Here is a 25,305-nt window from a genome sequence, read left to right as displayed (position 1 = left end):
GCATCGCGCTCTCCGGCAGGTAGGATCCCTGGGGTTGGATGCTCCTGCTCCTCCCTGGCCTGTAAGCACAGGGACAGGGTGAGTCTTCCCGAGCAGGGAGACTGTAATTCACAGTTTCTCCCCAGTGGCTCTGCCGTGGGGAGAAACCCTGTGCTCAGGAGGGTTGATGTCCACCTGGAATGTTGTTAGTGTCTGGTGGGACTCGTGTGCCTGTTCAGAGTCCTCCCAAGCTGTGCAGTGTTGAAAGAGAGTTTGGAATCTGATCAAAGTCTCCCAGTTAGGACTGTTAACAGAGCAGATGGAAATACAGACACAGGCCGCGGGCACGGCTGTGTGGGTGAGGCCAGAGGCTCTTACAGAGTCCAGCTGGCTCCTGGAATCTTTCCCCTGGGGCAGTGGCTGGGTATCCAGGAAGCTTCAGGATCAGAGTGGCCACTGATGGTGCATTACCAACAGCGTGTTCTGATCAAAGTGGTCAATTCCTCCAAGGAAGCCACCATTAATATTTAATGCTATAATTGCATCTAATGGAAATACTGGCACAAACTGAGCCTTTTGTTTAAGAATGACGAAAACTGAGGCTTAAATACAAGTTTGAACAGGCAAATATTTATATCTCACGTTAAAAATAACCTTTAAATGGGAGACATAGGGTAAAACGCTTTAGAATTCATCTTATAGCTTTATTTTAAAGTCATACTTACACTTGCTTTGGAAGTAATTGCTTGATAGTTTAAAATTAAATCCAAACTCTTTCACAAAAGTCGTTGGCTCCTTAGACTTAAAGACCCAGGTGTGAAGGGTCTTTAAGTGTGAAGACCCAGGTGTGAAGGGTCTTTAGGTGTGAAGACCCACCTAAAAAATTCTATCATCTCTCTGATTTACATGTTCTTTTAAATTTTGATCACAACTGTGCCTGCTGAAAAATATCTACGCTCTTGGTCAAGCACATAAAGGGAGTTTAAAATGAGACTTAAGATAAAGCAAACCCAAAAGGATTATTTCTCTTCTAAGCGGTCTAAAGCCAGCCAAAGTAAACTGAATTCTCATCCTGTCACTTAGAATGTTTTTTAAAGGGGTCTTCTGATAGAGTTCACTTTTTGCTGTTGTTAAAGAGTTCAGTCATTTCATTCTAAGCTCAGGCACATGTATATACTATAGGAATTATTTCATTTTTAAAGCAGCCGTGGTTTCCCCGTTGTTCAAGGCACTGAAGTTTTCTATCCACGGGCTTTACGGGATTTCTGGTTACCTGGAGAGATACCGATAAAGAAATGAACTGCTTACCCAGGCTCGAGTGCGTCAAGGTCCTGCTTCTCTCTAGTTCTGTTCTGCAGCTGTCCCTTGGATTTCTGTCTTCCAGGGGGTTTGTGCTGTGGGCTGATCCCGCTGTGATCCGCTCCGGAGCCGGGAGTACCGGGGTGTGTGTGCAGGACTGGTGCACTCACTAGGTGTGGTCAGGGCGGTTATGATACGACACAACGCGTCGTGCTCGGAGCAGCCAAACAGCTCCCCTTCCCCAGGGGGCTGCTGCCAACAGCATTTCCTGGGCTTAAGCACCAGGGCTTGGTGTTACCAGGTCAAAACCTGCTTTGGTTTAGTTGTGGGGTTTTTTTCCTCTAGCAAAATGTGTCATGTTACACTTTGTTATCTGGGAGGCTGCTGTGCCTCTTGCTCTGTTCCCTGGGAGCCTTGTGCTCTGTGGGCCACTCGGGGAGGAGGAGGATGCTCACACACAGCTGGGCTGTGGGCTGTGGGTCCCAAGGGTGGGACTGTGCAGACTGAGTCTGGCTCTTTTACCAAAAGATTGGGCTGAAGGCAGCCTAATGCCTGCACTGTCACCAGGTCACTGCTCTGGTGCCACCCTCGTCCTCCCAGGGTGTCACCCTGACCTTTCAGAGCACGAGCACTGCAGCCCCTTTGCAGTGAGGGGAGAAGGGAGCCAGGATATATGTTTATTTTCAGCAAAACTCCTTTCTGATAATGCTGTATGAAAAGTGAAAGTGTTCGGGGGTAGAGATTGGGTGATGGTTTTTTTTTTGCTTGTAACGCAGACAGCAGAGAGAAGGAAGATCATGTTCTGCAGATCAAATCTCTTGCCTACAAATATATTATGATGTAGAAAATGGCCCCTTAATTTAATTAGGCTCCCTTGTCATCAAATTATTATCCACATGGTCAGCAGGGCCTTGGACAGAAGCAGAACATAATCAGCTGCTCAGGAAGCCTGTTAAGTAGTAATTGCTCCTCCAGGGAATTATCAATGTCAGGATGGCTTTTTTTTTTTGTTGTTGTTTTTTTGTGTTTGTTTTTTTTTGTTTTGTTTTTTTGTTTTGTTTTTTTTTGTTTTGTTGTTGTTGTATAGTTCCAGGAAGAGACTTTCTCTAGGTGGAGTGGCCACACAGCTCTGTGCTGGGACAGGTCTGCAAAAAAATAGGCAGCAGTGTTGGTGATAAATTAAGAGTTTACCAAGTGTCTGGGGTTTCACTTCTGGTGTTACTAACAAACATGTTTTTCTGGTCCAGGTGGAGAGTTAGGTCAACTGGGGAAGTGGGGCTTTATTCACCTGTGGTGCAGCTTTTACACAGCATGACCTCAGTTCACAAACCAGCCTGATCAGGGCTAGACATTTCCTCAGGATTGGTTCACTTTTTAAGATTTAAAAATAAAATAAAAAAAAAAATCTGGAAATTTCGATAGTACAAAGACCCCTCAGGCCAGGCCAAGGACACTGTAAGGGCTGCACTGAGTCACACTGTTTCTTGTTTTCCTCTGCACAGTAACATCTGATTTTTGATCCAAAGCTAATTTAATTTTCTTTTTAAATACTCTGAAACTGCAGAAATAACGTAGAGGAAGGCAATCCATGCTTGCTCCCTGCATCATTGTCAAAGTTGAATAATTTCTTTTGTTTTTTTTTAAAATCTGCATGTTGCCCACCCACCTCAAGTAAAGTCTCTGAAGACCGAAACTGTATTTTTCTTTAAAAGTCAGGAAATCCCACAGATATTTCCAATGCAGTATGTTAGGTGGCAGAACAGAATGAAATTTTGAATGAGTTTAAAGAAAAAACATTCAGATATTAAAAAATTTGTTTTAAGTAATTCAGTTGTCTTGGGGCAGGGGCAGAAGAACACAGCTACCACAGTGCAGGGTTTTATTTATTTTTGTATTCCAGAGAGAGAGTGCAAACACTTCCAAAAAAAGATCAAATACATCTTTATTTTATTCACATAACTGGAGTTAAGCAGGCAGAGGGGGCCATGAAGGGGCTTCATTTGGCAGAACTCAGAAAATAAAACAACATGCCAAAACCCACAGTCACAACTGTGACAACTTGGAAAAATGAAGGTGTTTACTGGGCCACATTATGCAGAATAACTAAAAGCAGAAACGTTTGGTAAGAAAGTGATTTAGGTTGTGGTTTGTTTTTTTTTTAGTTGTCTTTAACTATTTAGGAGTCCCCAGTGGGGGCTGTTAAAGCCTGTGGGTACAGTGACTGTGCCCACCAGGCACCAACACCACCCCTGCTCTGCCTTCCCAGCCTCTGGAAGCTGCCTCTTCTACACACTGGCTCAGCAACACCAAGGGCCCAGCCACCAAGCCCGTGGAAAATTCCATTTTATAAGTTTGAGCCCTACAACACCTTGTGACAGCGAGTACCACCGTTTATAACCTCAGCAAGGGGGTGAAAAAAGTGTCTGTTTTAAACCCGCTGTTTACTGGGTCCCTGTTGTTGCTGGGTTTGGCCCAAGTCCCACCTGGGGAGTGTCTGTGTGTCTTCAACCATCGGCTCCTGACACACTGATGTAATTCATACTCTGGAGTAGCTTTCCACAGTCAGGTGGGAGTACCTGGGACAAACAAGCCACCTCACAATGATCCCTTCAAGGATAAAGTGAAGTAAAAGGCTCAAGGATCAGAGGCACATAACTGACAAACACACCCAGTGCATCCATGGAATGTACCAAGCACCAGAGAGAGAGAGAGAGAGAGACTGGGAATACTGGTATGAAATCAGGAACAGACAACATCCTGCCAGCATCTCCCACTAAAACTAAACTGAAAGAAAAAAAAAGCAGCAATTTGCCAAAGAGAAGGACCAGGGCACATCCCCAGTCCTCCTGTGCTTGGCTGCCAGGTCAGAGCACGAGCAGGGATTTCTCATTCTCTCCCATGGTTTATTCCATCCTTAGTGCCTTCCAGCACTGCTTGTTTAATAGGAAGTTCCACAAATGGCTGGAACAGAAGTGCAGAAGGGATGAGGGTCACTGGATCATGAGCTGGTCTCAGGAGAGCTCCTTTCAGTGCCGTGTTTCTCCAGTGTTCAAGCAGCAGCAGAGCCAGGACCAGACGTGCCTGTGTCACACAGGGCCTCTCGCTTTACTGTCTCTCACCACACACCCTAGAAAGGGGCAGGCTCCAGTTTTTCCATCAAGGATTTGATCCAGGTTGTTCCATTGATGAGCTTTGTGGTGGCAATGACGTACTCTGTGCCTCCATCTTCCATCTGGGACAGGAACCTCAGCGCAGCGATCTCCGCGTACGTCACCCCTCCCAGGAAGAACACCAGAGTGACCCTGTTCTCCCCGTGCTGACCTGGGGAGCCAGGGAAAGGGGCAGGTTGGCTTAGTTTGAGTTTTACATCTCCTGTGCATCAACTGTCAGTCAAACTCAAATGACCTAAAACTAAACTACAGAGAGCAGCTGAATTAGGGGGAAAATTTATTGGGTGAATCCAGACCCTGCTCCCGCCCTGGAGTCTCTTTATAGATGTGCTTCTGCCTGACCAGTTTTAATGCTGGGTAGGTGAAGCTGACATTCTTTGTAAAGTAATTTTGCACACTAAAATCACAGGCTGGAGTTTATTTTAGTACTCTGATGGGAAGTTAAAACAATTTGTCACAGGATGGTTAGTTAGATCTAATACTGCAGAGGGACAGGGAGGCCTGGGCTCTGCCAGCCCCTGATTTCAGTTTGCCTCATTCCAGCCTAACAGAGATGCACTTCTCTTTAAAACAAGGGAAAACAAGGCAAAACTTACGCTTTTTCTGAAGGCCAGTGGGTAACTGCTGCCTCTCCTCAAAATGGGGCCCTGGCAGCATCTTCAGCACCTCCTCGATGCTCCTCCAGCCCGGGCGGGCCAGGAGCTGTGCCAGGCGCACGCTCAGCGGGGCGTAGCCGCTGTACACGTACGAGATGTCGTTGGGGTTCTGGGGGAGAGAGCACGGGGGGAGCAGCAGGTCAGAGCCACCTCACGCTGCAAAACAGCACCACAGAAATAAATTACATGAAAAAAAAAAAGGGTGTTCCCGCTGTGTTCTGTGGTTGTGTGCAGGGCTCGTGGCTGGTTTTACCTGTTCACCAGTTACCAGTGCCTGGTTACCTGTTCATTAACATCATCCATCCACAGGCGCAGGGTTTTCCTGATCGTGGGGTAGTTATTCCTGCCACTTGTCTGAGGTTTCAGCAGTCCAGCTTTTTCCAGGTTGTTTAAAGTCAATATATGTTCATAGCCATAAGTCTGCAATATGAAGAAATCACCTTTAATACCCTGTCAGTAACCCGTGACCAGAGTGTTAAAAAAAAAAAGGCAAAGATATTAATTTAAAAAAAGTGTTTGTTTAAAAGAGTTTTTTAGTTAAGATCTCTCTAGAGTGTATCCCATTTAGAGTGTTTAAAACATAACAGTAAAAAGAGCAGTGATATAAACCTGCTGTATCTATGTAACACACACAAACACCCCCCAGTTACTGCTGTCAGCCCAGACTGACTCTCTGTGTTCCCTCTGTGCACGCTGGAACTCAACACTACCCTGGTTTAAGATGTGTCTGCCTAGAATGCAAGTGCTGTAGAGCTGAGGATTTGATATGGATTTTCTCAGGAATTTATTGATCCAAAAGTTAGAGTCCAACCTGGAGAATCTCTCTCTTGTAATGGTCCAGAACCTTCTGCTTCAGTCCACTGTTGCACACGGATTGCAAGCAAACAAGACGCAAGATCTTGATTAATGGATGTTTTTGAGCTATGCAGTCTTCAATGTAATTGTTAACCTATTAAATAAAATACATAAACTGTTATTTAAAGAACTGTTAAAGTGCCCAGAAGACCTGGAAAGAAAGATCTAGTTTGCTCAGTGTCTCCAAAACAGCAAGAAAGAGGGTCCAACTGTTCTCCAGACAGCTCAGAACCATCTGCAACAGTGACCCAGGTTCCACCTGGGCTCTCCCTGAAGGATGGCAGTTCCACAGTCAGCAGCCAGACTTCCCCTGATGAACTAAAAAATTCTGATGAACCATCTTCAACGTTTCACCAATCCCTCACAGCACACAGTGCCCCTGCCCAGGTCAGACCCCCATGTACAGCTGCATCCCGGGCAGGGACAGCTATTTCAGCGAGGCAAGTCACCAGACATCATCTACATCAGATATTTCCTCTCTCGAAAAAACCCAAACGGAAAAAAAACATTTTGAAGATGTAAGAGTCACTAATTGTCATTATCTACTTACCTTGTCTGTGTCTATTCCAGACATGAACTCTTGCTCCACTGTTAAATTATCGAAGAAATCTTCAGATGCTTTGGGAAAAGAATGAAAATCAACACAACAGCAACAGACAGCTTATTTTCTACTTTTAACCTTTCAGCAGAGATGCACCGGATGGAGCAAAGCCAGTTTTTGCCAGGCTGAACAATGTCCATCAAATCACCTGTCCTCTGGCTGTATTTAAAGCAGCCCAAGGGGGTGCTAAGCACATACTCACTGGTGATGTCCTTGATGAGCTCTGCGATGGAGGTGTGGTTGGCCAGCGAGCTCCTGGCCGCCTGCATGTGGGGCAGCTGGGACACAAACTGCTTGATCTCCCCCACCGTCTTCGCGTGGTGCCTCTCCTGGAGAAACCCATCGCTGAGGTTAGGCCTTGTGCACGTCAGGAACACTGATTAGGTCATTTTATCATGGAAAGCTATTTTACTGTACTCACTGCACCTGCAGGAGTTAGAGATATGTGACCTTTCAGATAAAAGACTTTAAATGCTTTCACTGAAGTCACAGCATTACCTGTAACAGCACTTGGATCACTGGAAGAGGCAGGACATAATACAACAGGATCATCGTACTGTTTGTCTTCCATTACACTTTATCCAACCTTTATCCACCTTTGTCTGACTCCAGCCATCACTACTTGCTCTCCTCCATTTCCCTACCAGGGAAAACTGCCTTTTTCACACAAAGAGGAATTACTTTGCTGGCTGCCAGGAAACCTGGAGCTCTAGGCCAATGCTGTCAGAGCTGGGGGGATATTTCTCCTGGGAGCAGGAGTGAAAGGTGCTGGGAGCTGGGCTGGCAGGCTCTGCCATTCCCTGTACCTGGCTGCAGCAGTGTCCCAGGCTCCGAGCCAGGATGTGCTGAAGCCCCTGCAGAGTTCAGCTCTCAGAGCAGTCCAGAGGTCTGCACTGCATTTGGGTCACTTGCCTCTTGCTGCAACTTGGAATAAAAATAATACTAACTTGACTCGGATGTGAAGGATTTAAACGGGCAAGTGCAGGCAGGACAGTGATAATGATGGAGCCTGCAATCTAAGAAGTCCTCTGCTGGCAATATGCTGCTGTTTCATTATCACCTATTACCACTGACAATTTGTTACAATTCTCTTTTTGTTAACAGCCAGCAGGAATAATCCAGTTTTAGCTCCTCCAGCACCGGTACTGCAGAAGCAAACATATACTAGGAGAGGAGGCTGAGCACTCAGTATTTCAGTTAAGGTACAGCTACCTCATCTTTGATGTGGCAGAGGTGAAGGGACTAAAAAAACATAAAGAAAATACAATCAAAGAGTATAATGAGTTCTCTTGAGAATCCCCATGAAGTCTGAAAGCCGAGATCTCAGTTTCTTTATGAATCATCAACAGGATGTTTTCAAACAAAACCACAAACATGCCCCCCACAACTTTCCAGCTCTGTCTAAGGCGACACATGAGCATGAATTTACAGGTTAAAACTTCTGCAAGGCAACTGTCTTTTCCACATTCCTATTGTTTTTTATGCCAGCCATAATAAGCTGTTCTGGAGTTTTATTGCTTAAAGCCTTTTTTCTGCATCCTCAGCGAATACAAAGGGAAAAGGACCTTTCAGTGAACAGGTAACAAGAGCAGCAAAGTGGAACTGAACAGCCCACTAAAACTGAACTCTGGCCTCTTGCAGAGGGAAGCAGCACCTGACTGTCCTGCAGACCAAGGGATGCAATTCCTGTTGTGGAAACTATGGGCTCACATGGCAGAAGCTCTGAGGAGAAGCAAAACCCCAGAACAGAAGTGTGGGGAGAAGAGGAGGATCCACATTACTACAGGATTCTTCAAAGGAGATTTGACCAACACCTTCCAGTCTGAGTGGAGCTGATCTCATCCCAGGGCAGGGGAACAGACTGGAGTGGCTTCTCAAGACTATCTGTTTTTTTCTCTGCCTGGGGCATTACTCTGTGGCAGCAGCTCGAGCTGCCAGTCACTGCCCTGCTGAGGGCAGACTGACTTAGCTGATGACAAGTACACCCAAGGGATGCACTGTTGGATCCAGGCCTCACCTCAAAGGCTGCTGAGATGATCTTGGCTTTCTTGCTGAGCACTGACCCCACGGCATTGAAGTTCTTGTCGCGGATCTCGGCGTACAGCTCCTCTGCAGAGTTCAGCTGCAGCTTCTTGGGTTCCGTGGGGAGATCCTTCCCACCCTCACCCTGCTTCTTCGGGGCAAACTTCTCAGGAGGGAGCTTCACATAAGCTACCAAATGCAGAGAAACTACCCTTAAAGGACTGGAACTTCACCACCAGAAGTAATGATCAGCAGGCTGTGGGAACATGTCCCCTGGGCTGGAAACAGCTCTGAGCAGCAGAGCAAATATAAACACCCAGACCCCTCAGTGCTTAGGTGTTAATTAAGGAGAGTCTCACTGAACTCACCCCGGGACCTACACAAACACACGTGATCAGAACCCAAGTGCCAGCTGCTTTCAGAGAGGCTTGGATGAGCCCTGCAGCCAGGCCAGTCCAGCAGTAGAAATTAGAGCCCATAAAGGCCTCTCTGGAGTTTTCTTACTACCTCCTGAAGAGAAGGAGTACACTCTGAATGGCCCCCAAAAACTGTCCCTGTCCCCTCAGCGTGACACAAGATCCAGCCAGGCTGGAGGGTGAAGGCACACACTATTTCTATTTGTACACCATGTGTTCTGTGGCTGCACCCACCCAGCATCCAAAATATGCCCATTCAATAACCACACACTGTTCAGCTCCCCTTCCCATCCAAAAAGAGCCAGAGTGGATCTTGATGGGCTCCAGCTTGGGACTGAATCAACCTGCACTCACTTCAGCTGAGCTGCTCCCACCCTCCAGCCATTTAGTGAAGCAGAAACCACTGTGACACACTGCAACCGGCTCCAGCACACGGGAAACCTCCCCCAGGACATGGGAAACTTCCCCCAGGGCACGGGAAACCCCCCTTCCCCACACAACTCACTGTTCTGGATGCCATAGATCTCATCTATCAGCCCCTCGTACGTCAGCTGCGTGGCCAGCGGCGTCAGCAGGTCGACGTTGCGGTCCAGCAACAAGAGGGTATCAAAGACGGGAAATATGGAGTTCTGGCTCCCAGGGAACTCACGCTTCATCCTGATCATCATGTTGGCCACGTGCTGAAAGGAAATCACGTCAGGCTGGTTACAGTCCAGGCCACAGCAGATGGATTTGAGCTCTGAGCCCTGCAAGCACATGCTTGTGCAAGCGTGGGCGCAGCCCTGGGTAAAAAGGAAGAGAATGGCTGGAGGTACAGACTGGCTGATGGACAGGGCAGGATGACACAGAGAAAACAAAGTCCTTCTCTGCTGCTTTCTGCAACTTAGCAAGACAGCAACTGGCCACAGCACTGCCTTCACCTCAAGCTGTTCTCTCACCACAAAAGGTACCAATTAAACCATAGGTTGATCAGAGAGAAGGAAAAGGACAAGTGAGTGTCGTGGCTGGATTAAAAAACACACAGAAGTGCATTTAATCAAACAACCCTTAAGGCAGTTCCAAAGAACAAGATGCATTTTTTCATCCTCACCCGAGCACAGTCGCCCTTCCCAAAAATCTGCGGGATGGTTCCGTAGAGAGCCTGCAGTGTCATCAGCCCCTTTGCTGCATGGTACAGACTGGTCTGGTCACTCTCCAGGTAACATTCCTAAAGAACAAGAAGGATTCTGATAAGAGGTGTTGATCCAACACAGCTGCTTCCACAGCAGTGTGAGGTTCATATGAACAGTTCAGACAAGACACAGGCTGGGAAAAAACTGTGGCTGTTGGACCTTATTATTTGTGCCATTGCTACAGCAAATCATTTGACCGGACCAGACACTACAGTATTTCTGAATTCCACACACAAATCCAGTTTGATGGAACAAGAGAGCCTGAAAGTGACTGCAAGGAGCCTCTCCTGCTAATTAGACCAATCTGAGCACCCAACACTTCATGGTAGCTGCAAGCCCTGACATGTCCTCTGGGCTACACTTCATATGGCAGAGAAGGCCAAAGAAACTCCCAAACCATCCTGTCCCCAGATGCAGCACTGTGGGAACACAGGACACACAGCTGGGATGTGCCAGCTATTAGAGCTCAGTGCAGCTCAGTGCAGGATGAACCATCATGAATTCCTGACTGTGCAGCAACACAAACCGTGCTGGCTCCTCCTGACAACTGAATGCTCCGAGTCAGGAATGCCCCATCTGTGATAACAACAGCAGCAGGTAAAGCTGGAGGGACTGGGTGCAGCTCCTTGTAGTGACTGTTCCTTCAGCGTTTAGTGTGAAAACACACAGGGAAGTTCAGGCTCAGTTCAGGCCTCAGGATCAAGTCACATTTGCTCTGCAAGGCCTTTCCCTGCTGTGCAGGTCCCCCCACAAACCCTCTGAGAGCCGCTGCACTGACACCAACGGCCAACCCAAAACCACAGAGGGTTTTCCCTCAAAGCGCTCACCTTGAAGGCGCTCTCGGACTCCATGGAGAGCAGGTCCCCGTCGAAGGGGATGAGGTCCAGGCTGTACTGCTCGCGGTGGATGAAGGAGCCCAGCACACCCTGCTCCTTCAGCCACTGCTCGCACAGGAGACTGCGGCGTGGCACGAACAGGATGTGGAAATCCCTCTGGGGAGAGCGGCCTCTATCCTCCCTGGAAGAGCCACAGCAGGAGCACTGCACTGGGTTATTATTGCCAACTCCCAGCTTTGCATGTTAAGAGTGTCCAGGATGCACAACCCAGCCGAGTGCAGGCACAGGTCTGGCACCAGGGCAAGGGGACTTGGTTATCCTGCAGTTCCCAAAATGAGCATCAATCCAAGCACGACTCGTTCCAGCTAATTAGAAAGAACATATATCCTCATAAGGAGGAAAAGATCCTCTGCCTGGCAGCCAAAGAGAAGCCCCTCTCTCTCCACACTCAAGCCCCCCGAGCGGCTGTGCTGCAGTTTGGTGTCTGCACGTGGTTCCTCGTTCCCTGCCCAGGTATAACAAGCCAGCCAGTGGTTCAGACCACCCCTGGCCGCCCTCCTCTGCCCGCGGTACCTGAGCACGTTGTCGGTGATGATGTCCATCAGCTCCAGCTTGGGCCTGACGAAGAAGATGATGTTCTTGACGTCGGCCGGGGGCAGCCGGCCCGGCTTGAGCGTGAACATCTTCTCCACCTCATGCTCCTGTGCGGGGGCACGGGCGTCACCCGAGAGCGGCGCGGCCGGGGCAGGGCTGGGAGCCTCCCCCGACCCGCCCGGCGCTTACCTTCAGCAGCGAGTACTGCGCGATCAGCCCGAAGGGCCCGGTCAGGTACTCGTCCCACACGATGGCCTGGAGAGGGGACAGCGGGGTCAGCAGGGGACAGCGGGGTCCGCGATCCATCCCCATCCCGGCCCCGCGCTCCCCACCTTGGACCCCGCGCCCCGCGCCCACCTTCGGTCCCGGTCCCGCTCCCGCTCTGGACCCCGCTCCCCTCCCGGTCCCCGCGCTCCCACCTTGGAGCCCGCGCACTTGTCGAGGAACTCGCGGAGCTCGCGCCGCCCCGCCTCCCTCAGCGCCGTCAGGTTCACCCTGCCCGAGCTCAGGTGCGCCGCCATGGCCGCCCCGCCCGCCCGCCCGCGTGACCGCGGGGCGGGGCCGCGCAGGCGCGCCGGGTTCGGCCCCGCCCGCCGCTGTGAGGGCAGGGAGCGGGAGCGTCGGGGGGCAGAGCCCGCGACCCCGAGAGCGCCCTGTATGGTTATTTGTATCTGGGCCGTGTTAGCAGTAGTGCGACAGCAGGACCAGGGAAGGGATTCTCTCGCTGCTCGGCACTGGAGAGGCCACACCTCGAGTGCTGTGTCTGGTTCTGGGGCCCTCAATGCAAGACAGACATTTAGGGGCTGGAGCGAGTCCAGAGCAGGGAACGGGGCTGGGGAAGGGTCTGGAGCAGCAGGAATGGCTGAGGGAGCTGGGGGGGCTCAGCCTGGAGAAAAGGAGGCTCAGGGGGGACCTTCTCGCTCTCTCCAACTCCCTGACAGGAGGGGGGAGCCGGGGGAAGGTCGGGCTCTGCTACCAGGGAACAAGGGACAGGATAAGAGGAAATGGTCTTAAACTGCACCAGGGCAGGTTTACTTTGGACATCAGGAAGAACTTCTTTACAGAAAGGGTGATCAAGTATTGAAAGGGGCTGCCCAGGGAGGTGGTGGAGTCACCATTCCTGGAGGTGTTTAAGGAAAGGTGGGATGTGGCACTCAGTACTCTGGCCTGGGTGACAAGGTGGGGGATCAGTCACAGGTTGGACTCCATGATCTTGGAGGTCTTTCCCAACCTGTGATCTACAGTGCAGTCCTTGGCTGACCCCGCACAGAAACCCTTAACAATCCAAACAGAACAGAAAGGTAGGAAAGAAAACACTTTTTTTTTCCAAAATATAACTTTAATATATATATGCATATATACACACACACCACACACTCACTATATAGAAGCTGAAAGAATGCAAAACAGGGATGTCCCACAAACTGTTTCAGGTGTGCACAGCATATGGGTTTCCAAAAACCCCCAGCAGCTCCGTTCCTTCCTTACCTGCGCCGGGTTTCCATGTTTCACACCAAACCACAACCCAGAGCTCACGGCACCGAGCAACATCACAGTCAAAGGAGTAAAGGAAAATAAAGATGAAATATTTCTCAACTCAGTCCAGTGTCAAAAAAAAAAAAAAAGCTTAAAAATCTAAATGTACAAATTCAGCCTTAAAATGGTTTAGTGCAAATATGAAAATTAACAGCATATTTTTAAGGTATTTAAATAAGCTTTAATATAACTCTAGTGCTTCATTCCTATACATGTTTTCCCATCAACAGATGCGACAGCACGGAAGCATTTCCTGTTACGGGCGGGACAAACCCAGAACCTGGGAAAAAACAGCATAAAGTCACTTGTTAAATCTTTTATTTACCTTCGTAAAGTTTGTTAAAAAGGGACAGGGGTTATTTATTAGTGGAGGAGCAAAAATTTATCCATTCACTGCCTCTGAGGCGGACGGGCAGGGGGAGCGGGAGGGGCAGAACCGCTGTCCCTTTCCCTGACATTCAGCACACGCAGCTGCTGGTGGTTCCAAAGGTCCGTGGGGGGCACAGGGCCGGTCCCTCCCCTGCCATCAGAAGGTCTCGTCGTCGTTGCACTCGGCCGTCCAGTGCCCGAACACCTCGCAGGTGTCGCAGTAGGGCCGCTCCTCCCGCCGGCTGCCGTGGTGAGCCGAGTGCGGCGGCTCCTCCAGCGCCTGCGCCTGCGTCGGACAGTCCTCGGTGTCGTGCAGGTCGAAGCAGCCGCAGATGTCGCAGAACAGGCGCGGTTTCTTCTTGGACAGGCTCTCCTCCTCACTGCAAGGGCAGCACAGGTCAGGGGGACACGGTTCCTTCACAGGGGAGCGAGGCCTGTGGCCCTGCCCTGCACTGTGAGCTCTGTGATTACTGAGACTGAGGAACCGCCACAGAGCTCAACAAGCAGCAGTTACAAACCCCTCCGGAAGATCTCAGCTCCTCCACCACCCTGCAGTGCCCCCTACACCGTAATATTTACTACACAACACACTCTTTGTGCAAGTATTTGCACAAATACAGACATTTAAAAGAAACACACGTAAACTAGTTTCTCTTTTCCCTGGAGGGATCTGAAGTCACAATATATCAAATAGCTTTTAGTTCTGTTTCTCTGGACTATTCTATTTAGTTCTATTTCTCTCCCCATCCCAACACAGCTACGGCCCCTTGAGAGCAACGACCCTTCTCCTGCACTTGGGAAGGGCAGATCCACCAAGCCTGACAACAAACATGTCACAGTAAGTGAATGTTTGTGATCCATAACCACAGAGAATCATTTGCACCACCAGGAACATCCCAGTGTAAAAAGAAGGCTGGATTCAACCACTGAACTCCAGAGAAATCTCCATCTGTCCCTCCTCATGGCTGAGATCAGGCTGGTGCATCGTGCAGATCCCGACCCGCTGCTACCAACAGTTCCCAAAACGTGAGCCCAGGTTTCCCTTGGGATTTGTACCTGTCATAGTTATTTATCTCCTCGTCGTTGCCATTGAGGGCAGCTTCACACATTCTTTGTATCTTCAAGTTCAATTCCTCGTTTCGCCTTTGTAAATCCACTATCACTGAATTCAGGAAGTCGATCTGGGAGAGCCAAGGACAAGGGCAGTCAGAGGAGCAGGGGGATGGCACCTCCCACAGCCCCAGCCCAGAGCTCAGCACTGCTGAATGTAACCAAGGAGCACTTGGCAAATCAACAGGGAATGAAATAAAGGAAGCCAAGAAGTGGAACCAACCTCGCCCTGGTGCAAGGAAGGGTTGCCATCAGCAGGTGAATTCAGGGAGGCAGAAAACCAGAAAAAGATTGGTGGTTAGTGCATGTTCATGACACCTCCTATCACTGCACAGCTAGGAAGGACATTTAATCACTGGGACTGACACTGGTGATCTAATATAATGAGCAGAAGGTGATTCTATTCTAACCATCTTTCCTAGGCATTTGTTGGCACAGGCCCCTGTGATACAGCAGCACTTCACGTGGTCACTATGACTATCACACTCTGAATCACATTTCTCCTGGTCCCAGCACGTGTCAACTGAGCACCTTCCCTCTCCATTGCGGCCAACCCTCGTTCTGAGTCAAGTTCTGCAGTTGGGAACAAGCCAAGGCCAACATTTTCAACTGCAGCAGCTTAGAAGTAGCTCAGGAAGCCCATTTCTCCAATTTGGCAAGCACCAGATTCAGGTGGGTCATGCCTTTTGCTCATTCACATCCAAGAAACCCTTGGAAAGAAGGCCAGGGAGCAGTGAGTTTGCTCTGCTGGGCTGTACCTCACTGACAGGTCAGCCCTTGCCACCCTTGATTCCCTGCTTCCCCACATTCCCATAATCTGGACTGTTTCTCCAGTACCACTCACCCCTTCGTTCTTAATATTTACCGTCATTTCAGAAGCTGAAGGCCACAAGACAAATCTGCCCATTAAAATCCTGACTGACTGTCAGGACTGTCTTTGGATTTCCCTCCCCTATGGCCCCACTGCTGGTTTAGCATCTCATGTCCACATCCAGTACCTGCTTCTCTCTTGCAATCTCCTCCTGAAGCAGATTCGCAGCGTCCCCTTTAAAGAAAAGAAACCAGAGCAGGTGTAATGTGACACAGGGGGTGGCTCAGGCAGACACTGAAACAGTGTCACAGTCTCTGGTCTCAACCTTCCAGCTGAAGGCACAGACAGTGGGGCAGGTTTTGCTTTACCTGAGGAGCTCGTTACAGTTAAAGGCTGCTCGTTGTTTTCCTTGAGTTTTTGCTCCAAGTTCTTCACCTTTTCCTCAAGTTTCAGTTTGTCAGACTCCAGGGACTTCACCACTGACTGCAGGGTTTTTGCAGAGGCGTTTTCTCCGCGGAGCACCGTGATCTGCAAGAGTTATGTGAGGGCTTGGGCCTTCCAGCACGAAGGCAGAGCACTAAGACCACATCCCTCACAGCCAGGGCTAAAGAGCACCAAAAACACGGGCCAGGAGTCACCTAACTCAGCACAGCTATCCAAAGATTTAATGCTAAGGTTTAACTGTGCCACTTTAAAGAACAATCAGGCAGCACACAAAGCCTCTGCCTGTAACTTAATCAAAATTAGGAACCATTCACTATTCCCCATTTACCTCATGTCTGAGTTTTTCCAGTTCCTCATCTTTTTGTGTGATCAAGGCACTAGTAACATTGATGGATTTCTGCAAGGATGCTCTCTCTTCATCAATTTCTTTTTTTAAAGTTGATTCTCTAAAAGAAAACCAAATACAACCAGAAATCATCTAATGAATGGATAACTGCAGTGGCCTAAAGTAGTTTTATTGAATTTCAAGTATTAAACTACTGTAAGAAGTGGTTCTTAAAAAAAACAAATTACAATTCTGTACTTGACTAGGTTTTAAATATGTATAAACATTTCAGATGTTACAACTGTGGAAACAAAGCAAAAACTTTACCTAGGTAGTACATGCCAGAATCTGCATAGCACCGTATCCATTTGAATTTAAAGGAGCAAGTTAACAGACTGGGGAGATACAGGATAAACAAACACGTTGCACAATGTTCCACAAAACCTGACTTGAGAGTTTTGTTACTTCTTGAAAATTATTAACAAGCAACAAAACAGGCATGCAAAGCTCATTGTACAGGTTGTCATGCAAAGCATGGATGAGGCTGGAAATATCAGCTGGTCCTCACTAATTTCAGTGACATCATCATTTCCTGCACACGGACTTGGAGAGTTTCTGGGCCTTTAACAACAGTTTCAGCCGGAAACCATATGGGACTTGTTTGACTTCGTGGGATAAGGGTTAAAAAGAAATTTTCCAAAGCAGGCACAACCCCCTTCTGTGTACATATGTCCAGTTTTCCCAACCTTTTCCAGGGATCTAATAGAGATACGAGTTCTGCCTAGAATTCCTGCCTCAAGGCACCACAGCTGTGACATCCCCACACTGGTGCAAGTGAGTCTTCCTGACACTACACAGGGATAAATTATTGTCCTCTGACGTGAGGAGTATCACTACAAAACTCCTTACAAGCTGAAAGGTTTTGGCTAAAAAAGCCCCCCAAAAGTTCCTTTAAACACTGTGTTTACTTTTCTCCAGGAAAAACTTGCTTTCCAGCACAGCCAGCAGTGCCCCAGCCGGCTGCCAGCTCTCCAAGCTCCTGCAGGTGCAGGGATCCCAAACCACACTGCTCTCTCCAGGACTGCCCCAGGGGTCAGGATGCTGTGTGAGGATGCTCAGGGCACAGCTATCAAGTTCAAATGGCAAAGTTTTCATCTCTACAATATCTACAGTTAGTGAGAGCCACGATACCCAGACATGAAACACAACAAATCTCCCCTGCTCGAGGGAAAGGGGAACTCAACAATGAGAGCACAATCAATGCAATTCCTTCATTGTTCAGATTGTACTCAGGAATGGAAGCAGCAAGTGGAGAATCTGGGGTTTAGAAAAGCTGAGGCAGTGAGGCAGCTACCAAACAGGAACCAGAGGGTTGATTTGGTTCTGGTTGTTTTGGTTTTGGTGTATTTTCACAATGAGAGAATCAACAGAAGCAGAAACACAACAACTTGCAGACTGAGCAATCTCGCCTTCAAATCCAAGTTATCATCCCATTAATAGAACCCAACAGGGCACTGGCATGAAACAGATCCCCTTTGCCAACCCTGAGTCAGCAAAGCACTAAAGCACGACAGCCGTGTCCGTGTCCTTCAGCAGAATTCCAAACATGCTCCAGCCTAACCCCTGGTTTTCAGTGCTTTGCTGAGCTGGATCAAAGGCACGTGGTGCTGTGGGAAAGAATGTGCCACCAATGCAAGGGGTGCTGCTGACAGAGCAGAGGCGCCCTCTCCAAGCCACAGAGCTGCAAATCCAGGATTTACTGGGAAGTAAACTGTGAGTACATCTGGGAAGCACATCTGTGAGTTGCTGCTCACAGGCTCTGCTGTCCCCAAGACTTCTCCCGAGCTCCCCTGTGCTGAACACACAGCTGTGGGAGGACAGATGGAAAGCCCAGTGACTCAGCTCCTGCTCAGGAGCTTGTGATTTAGCCAATGTTTCCACTTGGTCAGATCTTCCTGGAGAGATCAGGACCAAACAGACGCTCTTTGCACAAATACAGATCATTCGCCATTTATCGGGCTTGGCTTCAGCACCACAGCCCTGAGAGGCTGAAAAAGGCAAACAGTTGGGAAGGGGAGAAAGAAGAGGTTTACAAACTCAATACAGGAGTCTTCAATACTAAAACACAAGGGAAGAGAAACGAGAGAAGAAAAGAGGAGAGAAAACAAGAGGGGGAAAAAGGTCCCTGTGCTGGAGCTTTGGTTTTAACTTTCCCAGGACAGTGCTCCACTGCTCCAGAGGGAGACCCAAAAATTCTGGAACTGAAGAACCTACAACCAGAGTAGGTGGCTGGCACTACCCACTGATCCAGAAGTGTGGAGCACAGTCCACTTCCAGAGTCTCAGCTGGAAGTGCACGATGCTGGAAGCACCACGTGCAGTGGGAGTCACAGAGACAGTGAATGTAAGGAGCAGATGCTGATTGTGAAATAACTGAGCTCGCAAAGAAAACCTTGTGGAAACTTTATTTTATTAGAAAAAAAATTGATTTGGGGAACTTAAATTTTTTTTCTGCCAGTACAATTCCAAACCATCCTCTTGCCAGCCCAGAGGTAAAGAAAACCAGTAACCATGACTTTTTCATTGCAGATGCCATTTTAAAACTGCACTTTTTTGAGGAGGTTAAACCATGTTCTGAGCAGTGTGTGGAAGTCGTGGGGGAGAGGGTTTTGTTTAAACATTAAAAAAGTCACCCAGATTCTTCCCTTACTACAAAAATAAGAAATTCTAAGAATGAAGCAAATACCTTAAAGTGCTACTGGGTAAGCTTTAAAAATGCAAGATAACAAGAACCACATGTTAGAAACATGGAGTAGAAATGCAAAATACTGTAAGGAAGAATGAAATTTGCACCAAGGGGCTTTTTTGTTTTGGTAAAAAATATATAGACTTTTTTTTCATAATACATATATATATATATATATAGAGCTGAGTGTTTTACAAAACAAAAGCAAGACACCAAGGGACAAAGGCAGCCAAAATATGTACAACAACTTTACTTAAAAAAAATTAAAATTATTTATTGTAACGTGGATAGACTTTCTTGAGTCTTACCATTAAAGACACACAGATATAGCAAGGGAAGCAAGGGCAGGAAAGGGAAGAGAGAGGAATGAGATGAGTATCGATAAATAGCGAAGCTCAAAGACAGTCAGACATCAACCCACAGTGAGCCCAACAGCTGAGTAACACAGAACCCCCTCAGAGCCACAAACACCACACTCCTGTCACTCCCAGCTGGGCTATTCCGTATAAGGAGATGCCAAAATAGGGGAAGAGAATTCCTGGGGGTGGAAGGAAGGTGAGGAAACCACCACTAGAGATTTGACCTAACTGGAACACAAAGATGGCTCTGGTTCACCTCAAATTCTTCAGACACAAGGAGGAAATTATCACTCCTCTTGCCACCAACTTCAGTGGAATTTGGGAATTTAGAACGTTTGTTCACTATTTTTATTTAATTAGCTCTTTATTCAGCCTTTTTTTGTGAGCAACTGGTGCCATGTGCTGGCATGTTCTGACTCCCAGTGCCTGCACTTGGAGGCTGTTCCTGTTCCTCATTTTACCCTTTATTGCAGTTTATTCACCACTGCTGAGCAATGTCACAAACTTGGGCATTTCGGTGTAACCCACTGAAGGTAAAATTCACTTCAATTATTTCATAACTGGATTATTTCAGGCAGCTGAGTAAAAAAAGGAGAAGGAAGATCCACAGACCTTCCTTTTTAGAACTTACTAAAGAGTTTGTCTTTTAAAATGTCCTCTGTGAAACAACTGCTGGAAAGTACTGAAGGATTCTTGGTCCCCCCTCTGTCCTCCCTTTCCTCAAGTAACTTCCAGGAGTTACACTGTTTAGAACACATTTTAAAAAGTGTGGCTGGTGATGCAGCTCAGCAGGTTGGTGAAAGCTGGAGGTTCAGCTGTTCACTGGCTCTCTGGGGTACAGCTGATCCAACTCTGACATTCCCTGGGGAAGCATCAGCTTGGGAAACACCCCCTGTGCCTGCTGTCCTTCAGAAGAGGGGGAGATACAACAGAGCACAACCCACCTCCCAAAGAACAATTAGGGAATAAAGAAGGGATGAGTGACACCACTCTGAGCAGCCAAGGATGTGCATAAATACCCAAGTACCGCTCACTGTTCTTTGTTGTGACCACTACAAATCCAGGAAATGTAACAGTTTGTTTTTCCTGGAGCACTCGAGGTGTCGTGGGGAGCCCTGTTGTTTTTAAGGATTGATGTAACTACTTCTGAAAAGCCCCCATTTTCCCCAAGACACTGTGGCACTTGGCCACTGCACAGACAGTCAGTTTTGTGACTTGGGACTGTTCCCTGAAGAGCAGCTTACAAAGGGATGCCCCAGTCACCCAGGACAAATCTCCTGGGATTTAAAAGCAGTGCTGAATGAACTGCAATAACCTCCTGCCACAATGAACTGCACAAAATCATGAGAGCAGCCAGGCAGTGCTGAGTAACTGCTGCTTTTCCTTCTTCTTCCCCTTTTCTTCTAATCAGCACCTCTGTATTTTGCCATTATTCCTTTAGAGCTCGACGACGTGTCAGAGCTGAAAACAAGCTTTTATCAGACTGAGGGACAATCCAACAGTGCAGAGCAGACTGAAACCAAACACTGAACTGGTCACTGCAGGTAAGAATTACCACAGTGGGGAGGTGTGGAACTAAAGGAAACATGGACAATTCCATCTTTAACCCAAAGTATGTGACAACCTCAGCACTCTAACCAGGACACCACAGAACAGAACAGCTCTTGGTTTTGGTGTTACATTTTCTGTAGGACTGTGTGTTAAACACACACCAGCAAGAACAACTTACCTCTTTTTCATCTCTAATAACTGGTTATTGAGTACTGATCTCTCCTCTTCCAGCTAAAACACAAGTACAAACAGACTCCAGTTAATACACTAAGGATTGTTTCCTTAGTACAATATATCAGAGCAACATTATCATCATAAAACAAACATGGAAGAGGCTACAGAGCCCAAAAATCCTCAAAGTAACAGATTTTCTACAGGCACAGACATGCACCCAAACAGAAATTGTTCAGTGACCAAGAGTATCAGGTAGTGAGGGGCTAAGACTGTTAAAGAAAAATAATTAAATAAAGTATTTCCACGTCCTGTGTACAGACCAGTGTGTGAGATCAGTGTTACAGGATATTTCCAGGCCCCCCACACACCAAAGAGAACCCTCTGTGTGCCTGGCCAGTATTGGGGAATTCCTGGATTTGCTGTTGTCCTGACCTGGATAATTGTACCCCTGATCTGTATTTGTTACTGCACTCTTATTTTATTTACAGCTAAACTATTGATCCCCAGAGCTGCTGGTGTTTGTTACCACCCTGTAACTCAGCAAGGCCGCCCTTCAGCCCTCACAGCCAGCAAGGCCTTCAGCTGAAAATATTGTTGCTGCAGGTTCCTGGGATCCAAACTGCCCAGAAACAGAGACAACTGAAAAAATTAAGTACTTTTCAAGCCAAATAATTATTTTTTCCCCACCTCCTCCTTTCTTCTTACTCAGTGGCCAAAGTCAGCCCTGAGAACTGTCGTCTGTAGCAGACGTCCCCCAGCCTTGTCTTGAGAACAGTCTCTGGTGGGATTTCACAAGCTTTCAGGGTTCATCCACAAGGTCAGCAAGACATACATTTATAATGGAAACCTCAGAGCCCTGACAACAGCTCCTGGTCTCTCCCTGAGTGCCTTCTTTCAGCACTTTGCAGCTATTCAGATCGCAGGCACAGAAGGCGTTAAACCAGTTCCCATGAGCAGGCAGGTTGTCTCCAGCCTCCAGCTCTCAGCTAAATGCAGCTCTCTGAGAGAAACCCTCTCCTCCACATTTTCTGACAACTTACCTTCTCCTCTCCTGTGCTGCAGTGCTTTTAAACCTTCCAGCTTTGAGCTTAACTGGGATCATTTTGCTGGGCATAATCACCCAACTTTATTGATACGAAAAAGAAATACTAGAAGGGTGTAGAGAGACTTAATATAAAAAATTCTTAAAGCAGTTAATTTGGGCAGTTGTGCAGTTTCAAACCCCCTGGTTGAGTGGAGGCATGACTCTTGTGGGAGAAGGGGAGAAGGGACCCCCTTCTGTCTCCAGCCTTTCCCAGGATCCTCTCCCTGGCTCATTCCCTCAGAGCAGACCCTGCACACCGTTCATAAAACATGGATATTCCTACACTTTCTCCAATGAACTTCAAATGCCTGGGCAGGTCTGAGGTTCCCAAAATGCCACAACAAATAATTTGAAGCCAGAAAAGTTCCCTGAGCTCAGTATCTGCCTGAATGCGAATCTTTAATGAATTACAATCAGCTAATTATTTATGGATCAATACAGAAGAGCTGCTTTGGTGGGAGCCACTTTAACCTTTAGATGTCCAGATAAATCATTCATGCCACAGGATTCATTAATTTTGCACAGTGTGTCACATGCAGCCACACATTCTCTACCCCAGTTGACAACATACTTGCCGGAATTTATGTGGTTTCCATAGAGACGGCTCAAAATTCCCAAACCCATGTTTGCCCCTTTCTGATGCATTTTACAGGCACCTGCACAGCCTGAGCTCTGCTGGGTTCTGCTTTCCTCCTCACTGCCCTCCCTTTGGGCCATCCTGCTGTGTCAAACCCTTCACTGCCACCACGGCCACTCCTCCAAATCCACTGGAGGATTTTTCATGGGAATATTTTTCCTGCTCCCCACAGCCAGCCTGAACCCAGGGAGCCCAGAGCCTGTGGCCACTGTGCCTGAGCACGGCCTGACAGGAGGTGTTGGGATACCTGGGATACCAAAGGCCTCTCCCAGGCTTTTGGGAGGCCCTGCTGTTCACCAGACCTGAAGACACCACAGCCCAAATAGCACATTTGGGAAATGCAACAGGCAGCATTCCCATGTTCCCAAGATTCAGATTACAGCTTCCTCACAGATGAAGGCAAAGAAACTGTGTCTCCAAGCTCCAGCAGATCTTCCAGATCTCGGAGCCATCTATTCCCAGGCAGAACAGGCTGTGGTGCAACTGGACTGACACTATTCCAGTTTGCAAGGCGATGGATTCATCCCTGTGCTTCCCAGATTACAGCTGTCTGTCCTGGCAGTGAGAGAAGGGGCCCTGCTGACAGATCCATAGTCAGCAGGATGCACACAGCAGGATGCTGGAGGTCAGGGAAAGCAGGGAGGCCCTAGACTGAGCTGCCAGCCCATGGCTTTGGGGCGGAGGGATCCCTTCCCTCAGGGCTTTCGTGCGTCAAAATGCTCAAAGATTTGACCGGTGCTGCCGAATCCTTTCCAAGTTACAACTCTCCCTGAAAATACCAGGTTGCCTCAAGGATTCTGAAATAATTTAGGAAAGCCTGTGGGAGTGGGGAGCAGCTCCCACGGGCTGTTTAGGACCTTTTCTTACCACCCCACTACTCAGATGCAGAGTGAGTCAGTGCTGAGCCCACACGTCTGGGACTCTGCTCATCATCTCCAAAGGCTCCTGAGGATCAAGGAGCCTGAGCTTTACTCCTGTCAGCAGCTCAAAGGATTTAGGAACCGGCCAGAACTGTAGTCACTGATCCTCAGTACTTCCAACCAGGACTCTTGGGGGAAAAATCAGCCTCTTGGCTTCAAAAAATGAAGACTGTTGCAGGATCCCCCTCCTATGCACAGGTGCTATCTCAGAAAGGCAGTACACAAACCCGTCTTCCATGTTCTTCCTTTTGGGCAAGATCTTCCCAAGATTCCTTCAAGGTGTGCCTGTCACTGGAACTGCTGCACAAGGATTAAACCCACCACAGTAGTGGCTGTAAATCTGGGGTTTTTTTGGCAAGTACCAGTGATCCAAGTTGGGTAACTAAGCCCGTACTTCAAGATTCCAACAACATGTTCAACATATAATAGCAAAAAATAAAAATATAAATTTAAGAGAGTCTGTTTCTCCCCATAAACTGCCACCAGAAAAGGATTTACATGGATTCCAGTCCCCCAGCACCCCCTGCCCAGCTGCAGCACAGTCCAGGCACGGTGTGAAGTTTGAGCAGACACACGCACAGCACTTCTTAGGGACAGAGTCCAACCAAGCACGTTTACACAGTATTCTGAAATACATCCTAAATACTCCTTGTTTTAGTGGGGAGAGCAGGAATAAGAGAATTAAACAGCTCCATTTCCTTAGTGCTGGTCCATGGCCATTTCCCCTCCTGACAGAACCAGCAAGTGCCTGTTAATTCCCTTGGCTAGAGCACGTTTAATTTATGCTCATTCCCAAGCCTCCCAAGGATCCCTCCGGGGTTACATAACCTTCTGTCAGCTGCACTTCCAACCTCCCCGTGCAGGTGGCTTCCACATTTATCTGAAACATTCCCAGCACGGCTCATCCTCCAGGCACCGACCTGCGGCACAAGGAGCTCGCGCGGCTCTTCCCACCTGGATCCGGGAAGGCTCCGGCCCCTCTCACCTTCTGGTGGCTCGTGACCTGCTCCCTGCTCCTGCCCAGCTCCTCGGCCAGTCTCACGTTCTCCTCCTGCAGAGCCTCGAGCTGCTGGGACTTGTGAGCTGCTGCCAGTTTGAGCTCCTCGCTGCGAGGACACAGAGAGCATCGTTACCATAGGAACGGGACAGGCAGGGAAAACTGGGGGAGAGAGGCAGCTCCACAGCTTGGAAAAACACATCCAGGTCACGTGTGGAAGGGAGCTGGGATAGCGGGACAACCCAGGGCTCGGGTTAACCCCGGGTGCAGCAGCACAAAACACCTTTTCCTCTCTGTATCAGGGTCTCGGAAATGGGAGGTAAGTCCAGATTCCAAGTTCTGCGTGTTCCCATGGCCAGCGAGGCTTGGATTTGGGAGCACAGGGGAGGGACTGACAAGTCTTGGCAAGGTTTGCAGCCTGGGCTTTCACAGAAGGGAATTTTGCAGCCAGAGGTAAAACAGCAGAATTGCTTAAAAAGCAAAAAAAAAAAAAGAAAAACAAAGCTAGAAAAGGCAACAGGAAAAACCCTTCCAGTTCCACCTATTTACCTACTCCCTGATATCCAAACATTCAAGGATGTTGGACCTTGGGATCACAGGAAGCAAACCAGGAAAAGGTTCTCATCTATTCCATTATTTTAAC

The 25,305-nt window shown here is 48.2% G+C and overlaps 2 protein-coding genes across 10 annotated transcripts in view; both read right to left on the bottom strand.

Annotated features, from left to right (window-relative positions):
• Positions 1-3,143: 3,143 nt before the first annotated feature.
• VPS33A (VPS33A core subunit of CORVET and HOPS complexes) lies at positions 3,144-12,121 on the bottom strand. The gene is made up of 13 exons (XM_027739796.2): positions 12,020-12,121; positions 11,790-11,855; positions 11,580-11,707; positions 10,998-11,187; positions 10,089-10,205; positions 9,504-9,678; positions 8,578-8,771; positions 6,763-6,889; positions 6,510-6,577; positions 5,916-6,053; positions 5,387-5,524; positions 5,045-5,213; positions 3,144-4,599 (listed from the first exon to the last, which is right to left on the bottom strand). Exons 1-13 carry the CDS (start codon positions 12,119-12,121, stop codon positions 4,406-4,408), a joined length of 1,806 nt encoding a protein of 601 aa, XP_027595597.1. The 3' UTR covers positions 3,144-4,405.
• A 1,316-nt stretch (positions 12,122-13,437) lies between these two features.
• The window catches only part of CLIP1 (CAP-Gly domain containing linker protein 1), a 59,476-nt gene continuing 47,608 nt past the window's right edge, over positions 13,438-25,305 (bottom strand). For 5 of the 9 annotated variants that reach the window (XM_027739707.2, XM_027739708.2, XM_027739705.2 and 2 more), the window contains 9 exons: positions 24,651-24,771; positions 21,029-21,081; positions 18,941-18,961; positions 16,199-16,316; positions 15,795-15,954; positions 15,614-15,660; positions 14,839-14,844; positions 14,562-14,686; positions 13,438-13,885 (listed from right to left, as the gene is read on the bottom strand). In XM_027739707.2, the coding sequence (XP_027595508.2) occupies positions 13,663-13,885; positions 14,562-14,686; positions 14,839-14,844; positions 15,614-15,660; positions 15,795-15,954; positions 16,199-16,316; positions 18,941-18,961; positions 21,029-21,081; positions 24,651-24,771 (874 nt within the window). In that variant the 3' untranslated portion in view covers positions 13,438-13,662. The remainder of the gene's footprint in view (positions 13,886-14,561; positions 14,687-14,838; positions 14,845-15,613; positions 15,661-15,794; positions 15,955-16,198; positions 16,317-18,940; positions 18,962-21,028; positions 21,082-24,650; positions 24,772-25,305) is intronic. The other 4 variants (XM_039380336.1, XM_027739712.2, XM_027739713.2 and 1 more) reach the window with 1 other exon arrangement.

The sequence above is a fragment of the Pipra filicauda genome, unplaced genomic scaffold (genome assembly GCF_003945595.2).
Source record: "Pipra filicauda isolate LSUMZ 115617 unplaced genomic scaffold, ASM394559v2 scaffold192_size1418226_pilon, whole genome shotgun sequence".
Classification (NCBI taxonomy): Eukaryota; Metazoa; Chordata; class Aves; order Passeriformes; family Pipridae; genus Pipra; species Pipra filicauda.
The sequence above is the reverse complement of the archived record's forward strand: the minus strand, read 5'-3'. Positions and strand labels throughout refer to the sequence as shown.

Excerpts from the sequence above, each read along its gene's own strand:
- VPS33A (XM_027739796.2), bottom strand. The coding sequence starts at position 12,121 with ATGGCGGCGCACCTGAGCTCGGGCAGGGTGAACCTGACGGCGCTGAGG. Across the intron at positions 9,679-10,088 it reads GGAAGGGCGACTGTGCTCGG|CACGTGGCCAACATGATGAT; the intron begins GTGAGGATGAAA and ends ATTTCCTTTCAG. Across the intron at positions 6,578-6,762 it reads GCTCATCAAGGACATCACCA|CATCTGAAGATTTCTTCGAT; the intron begins GTGAGTATGTGC and ends CTTTTCCCAAAG.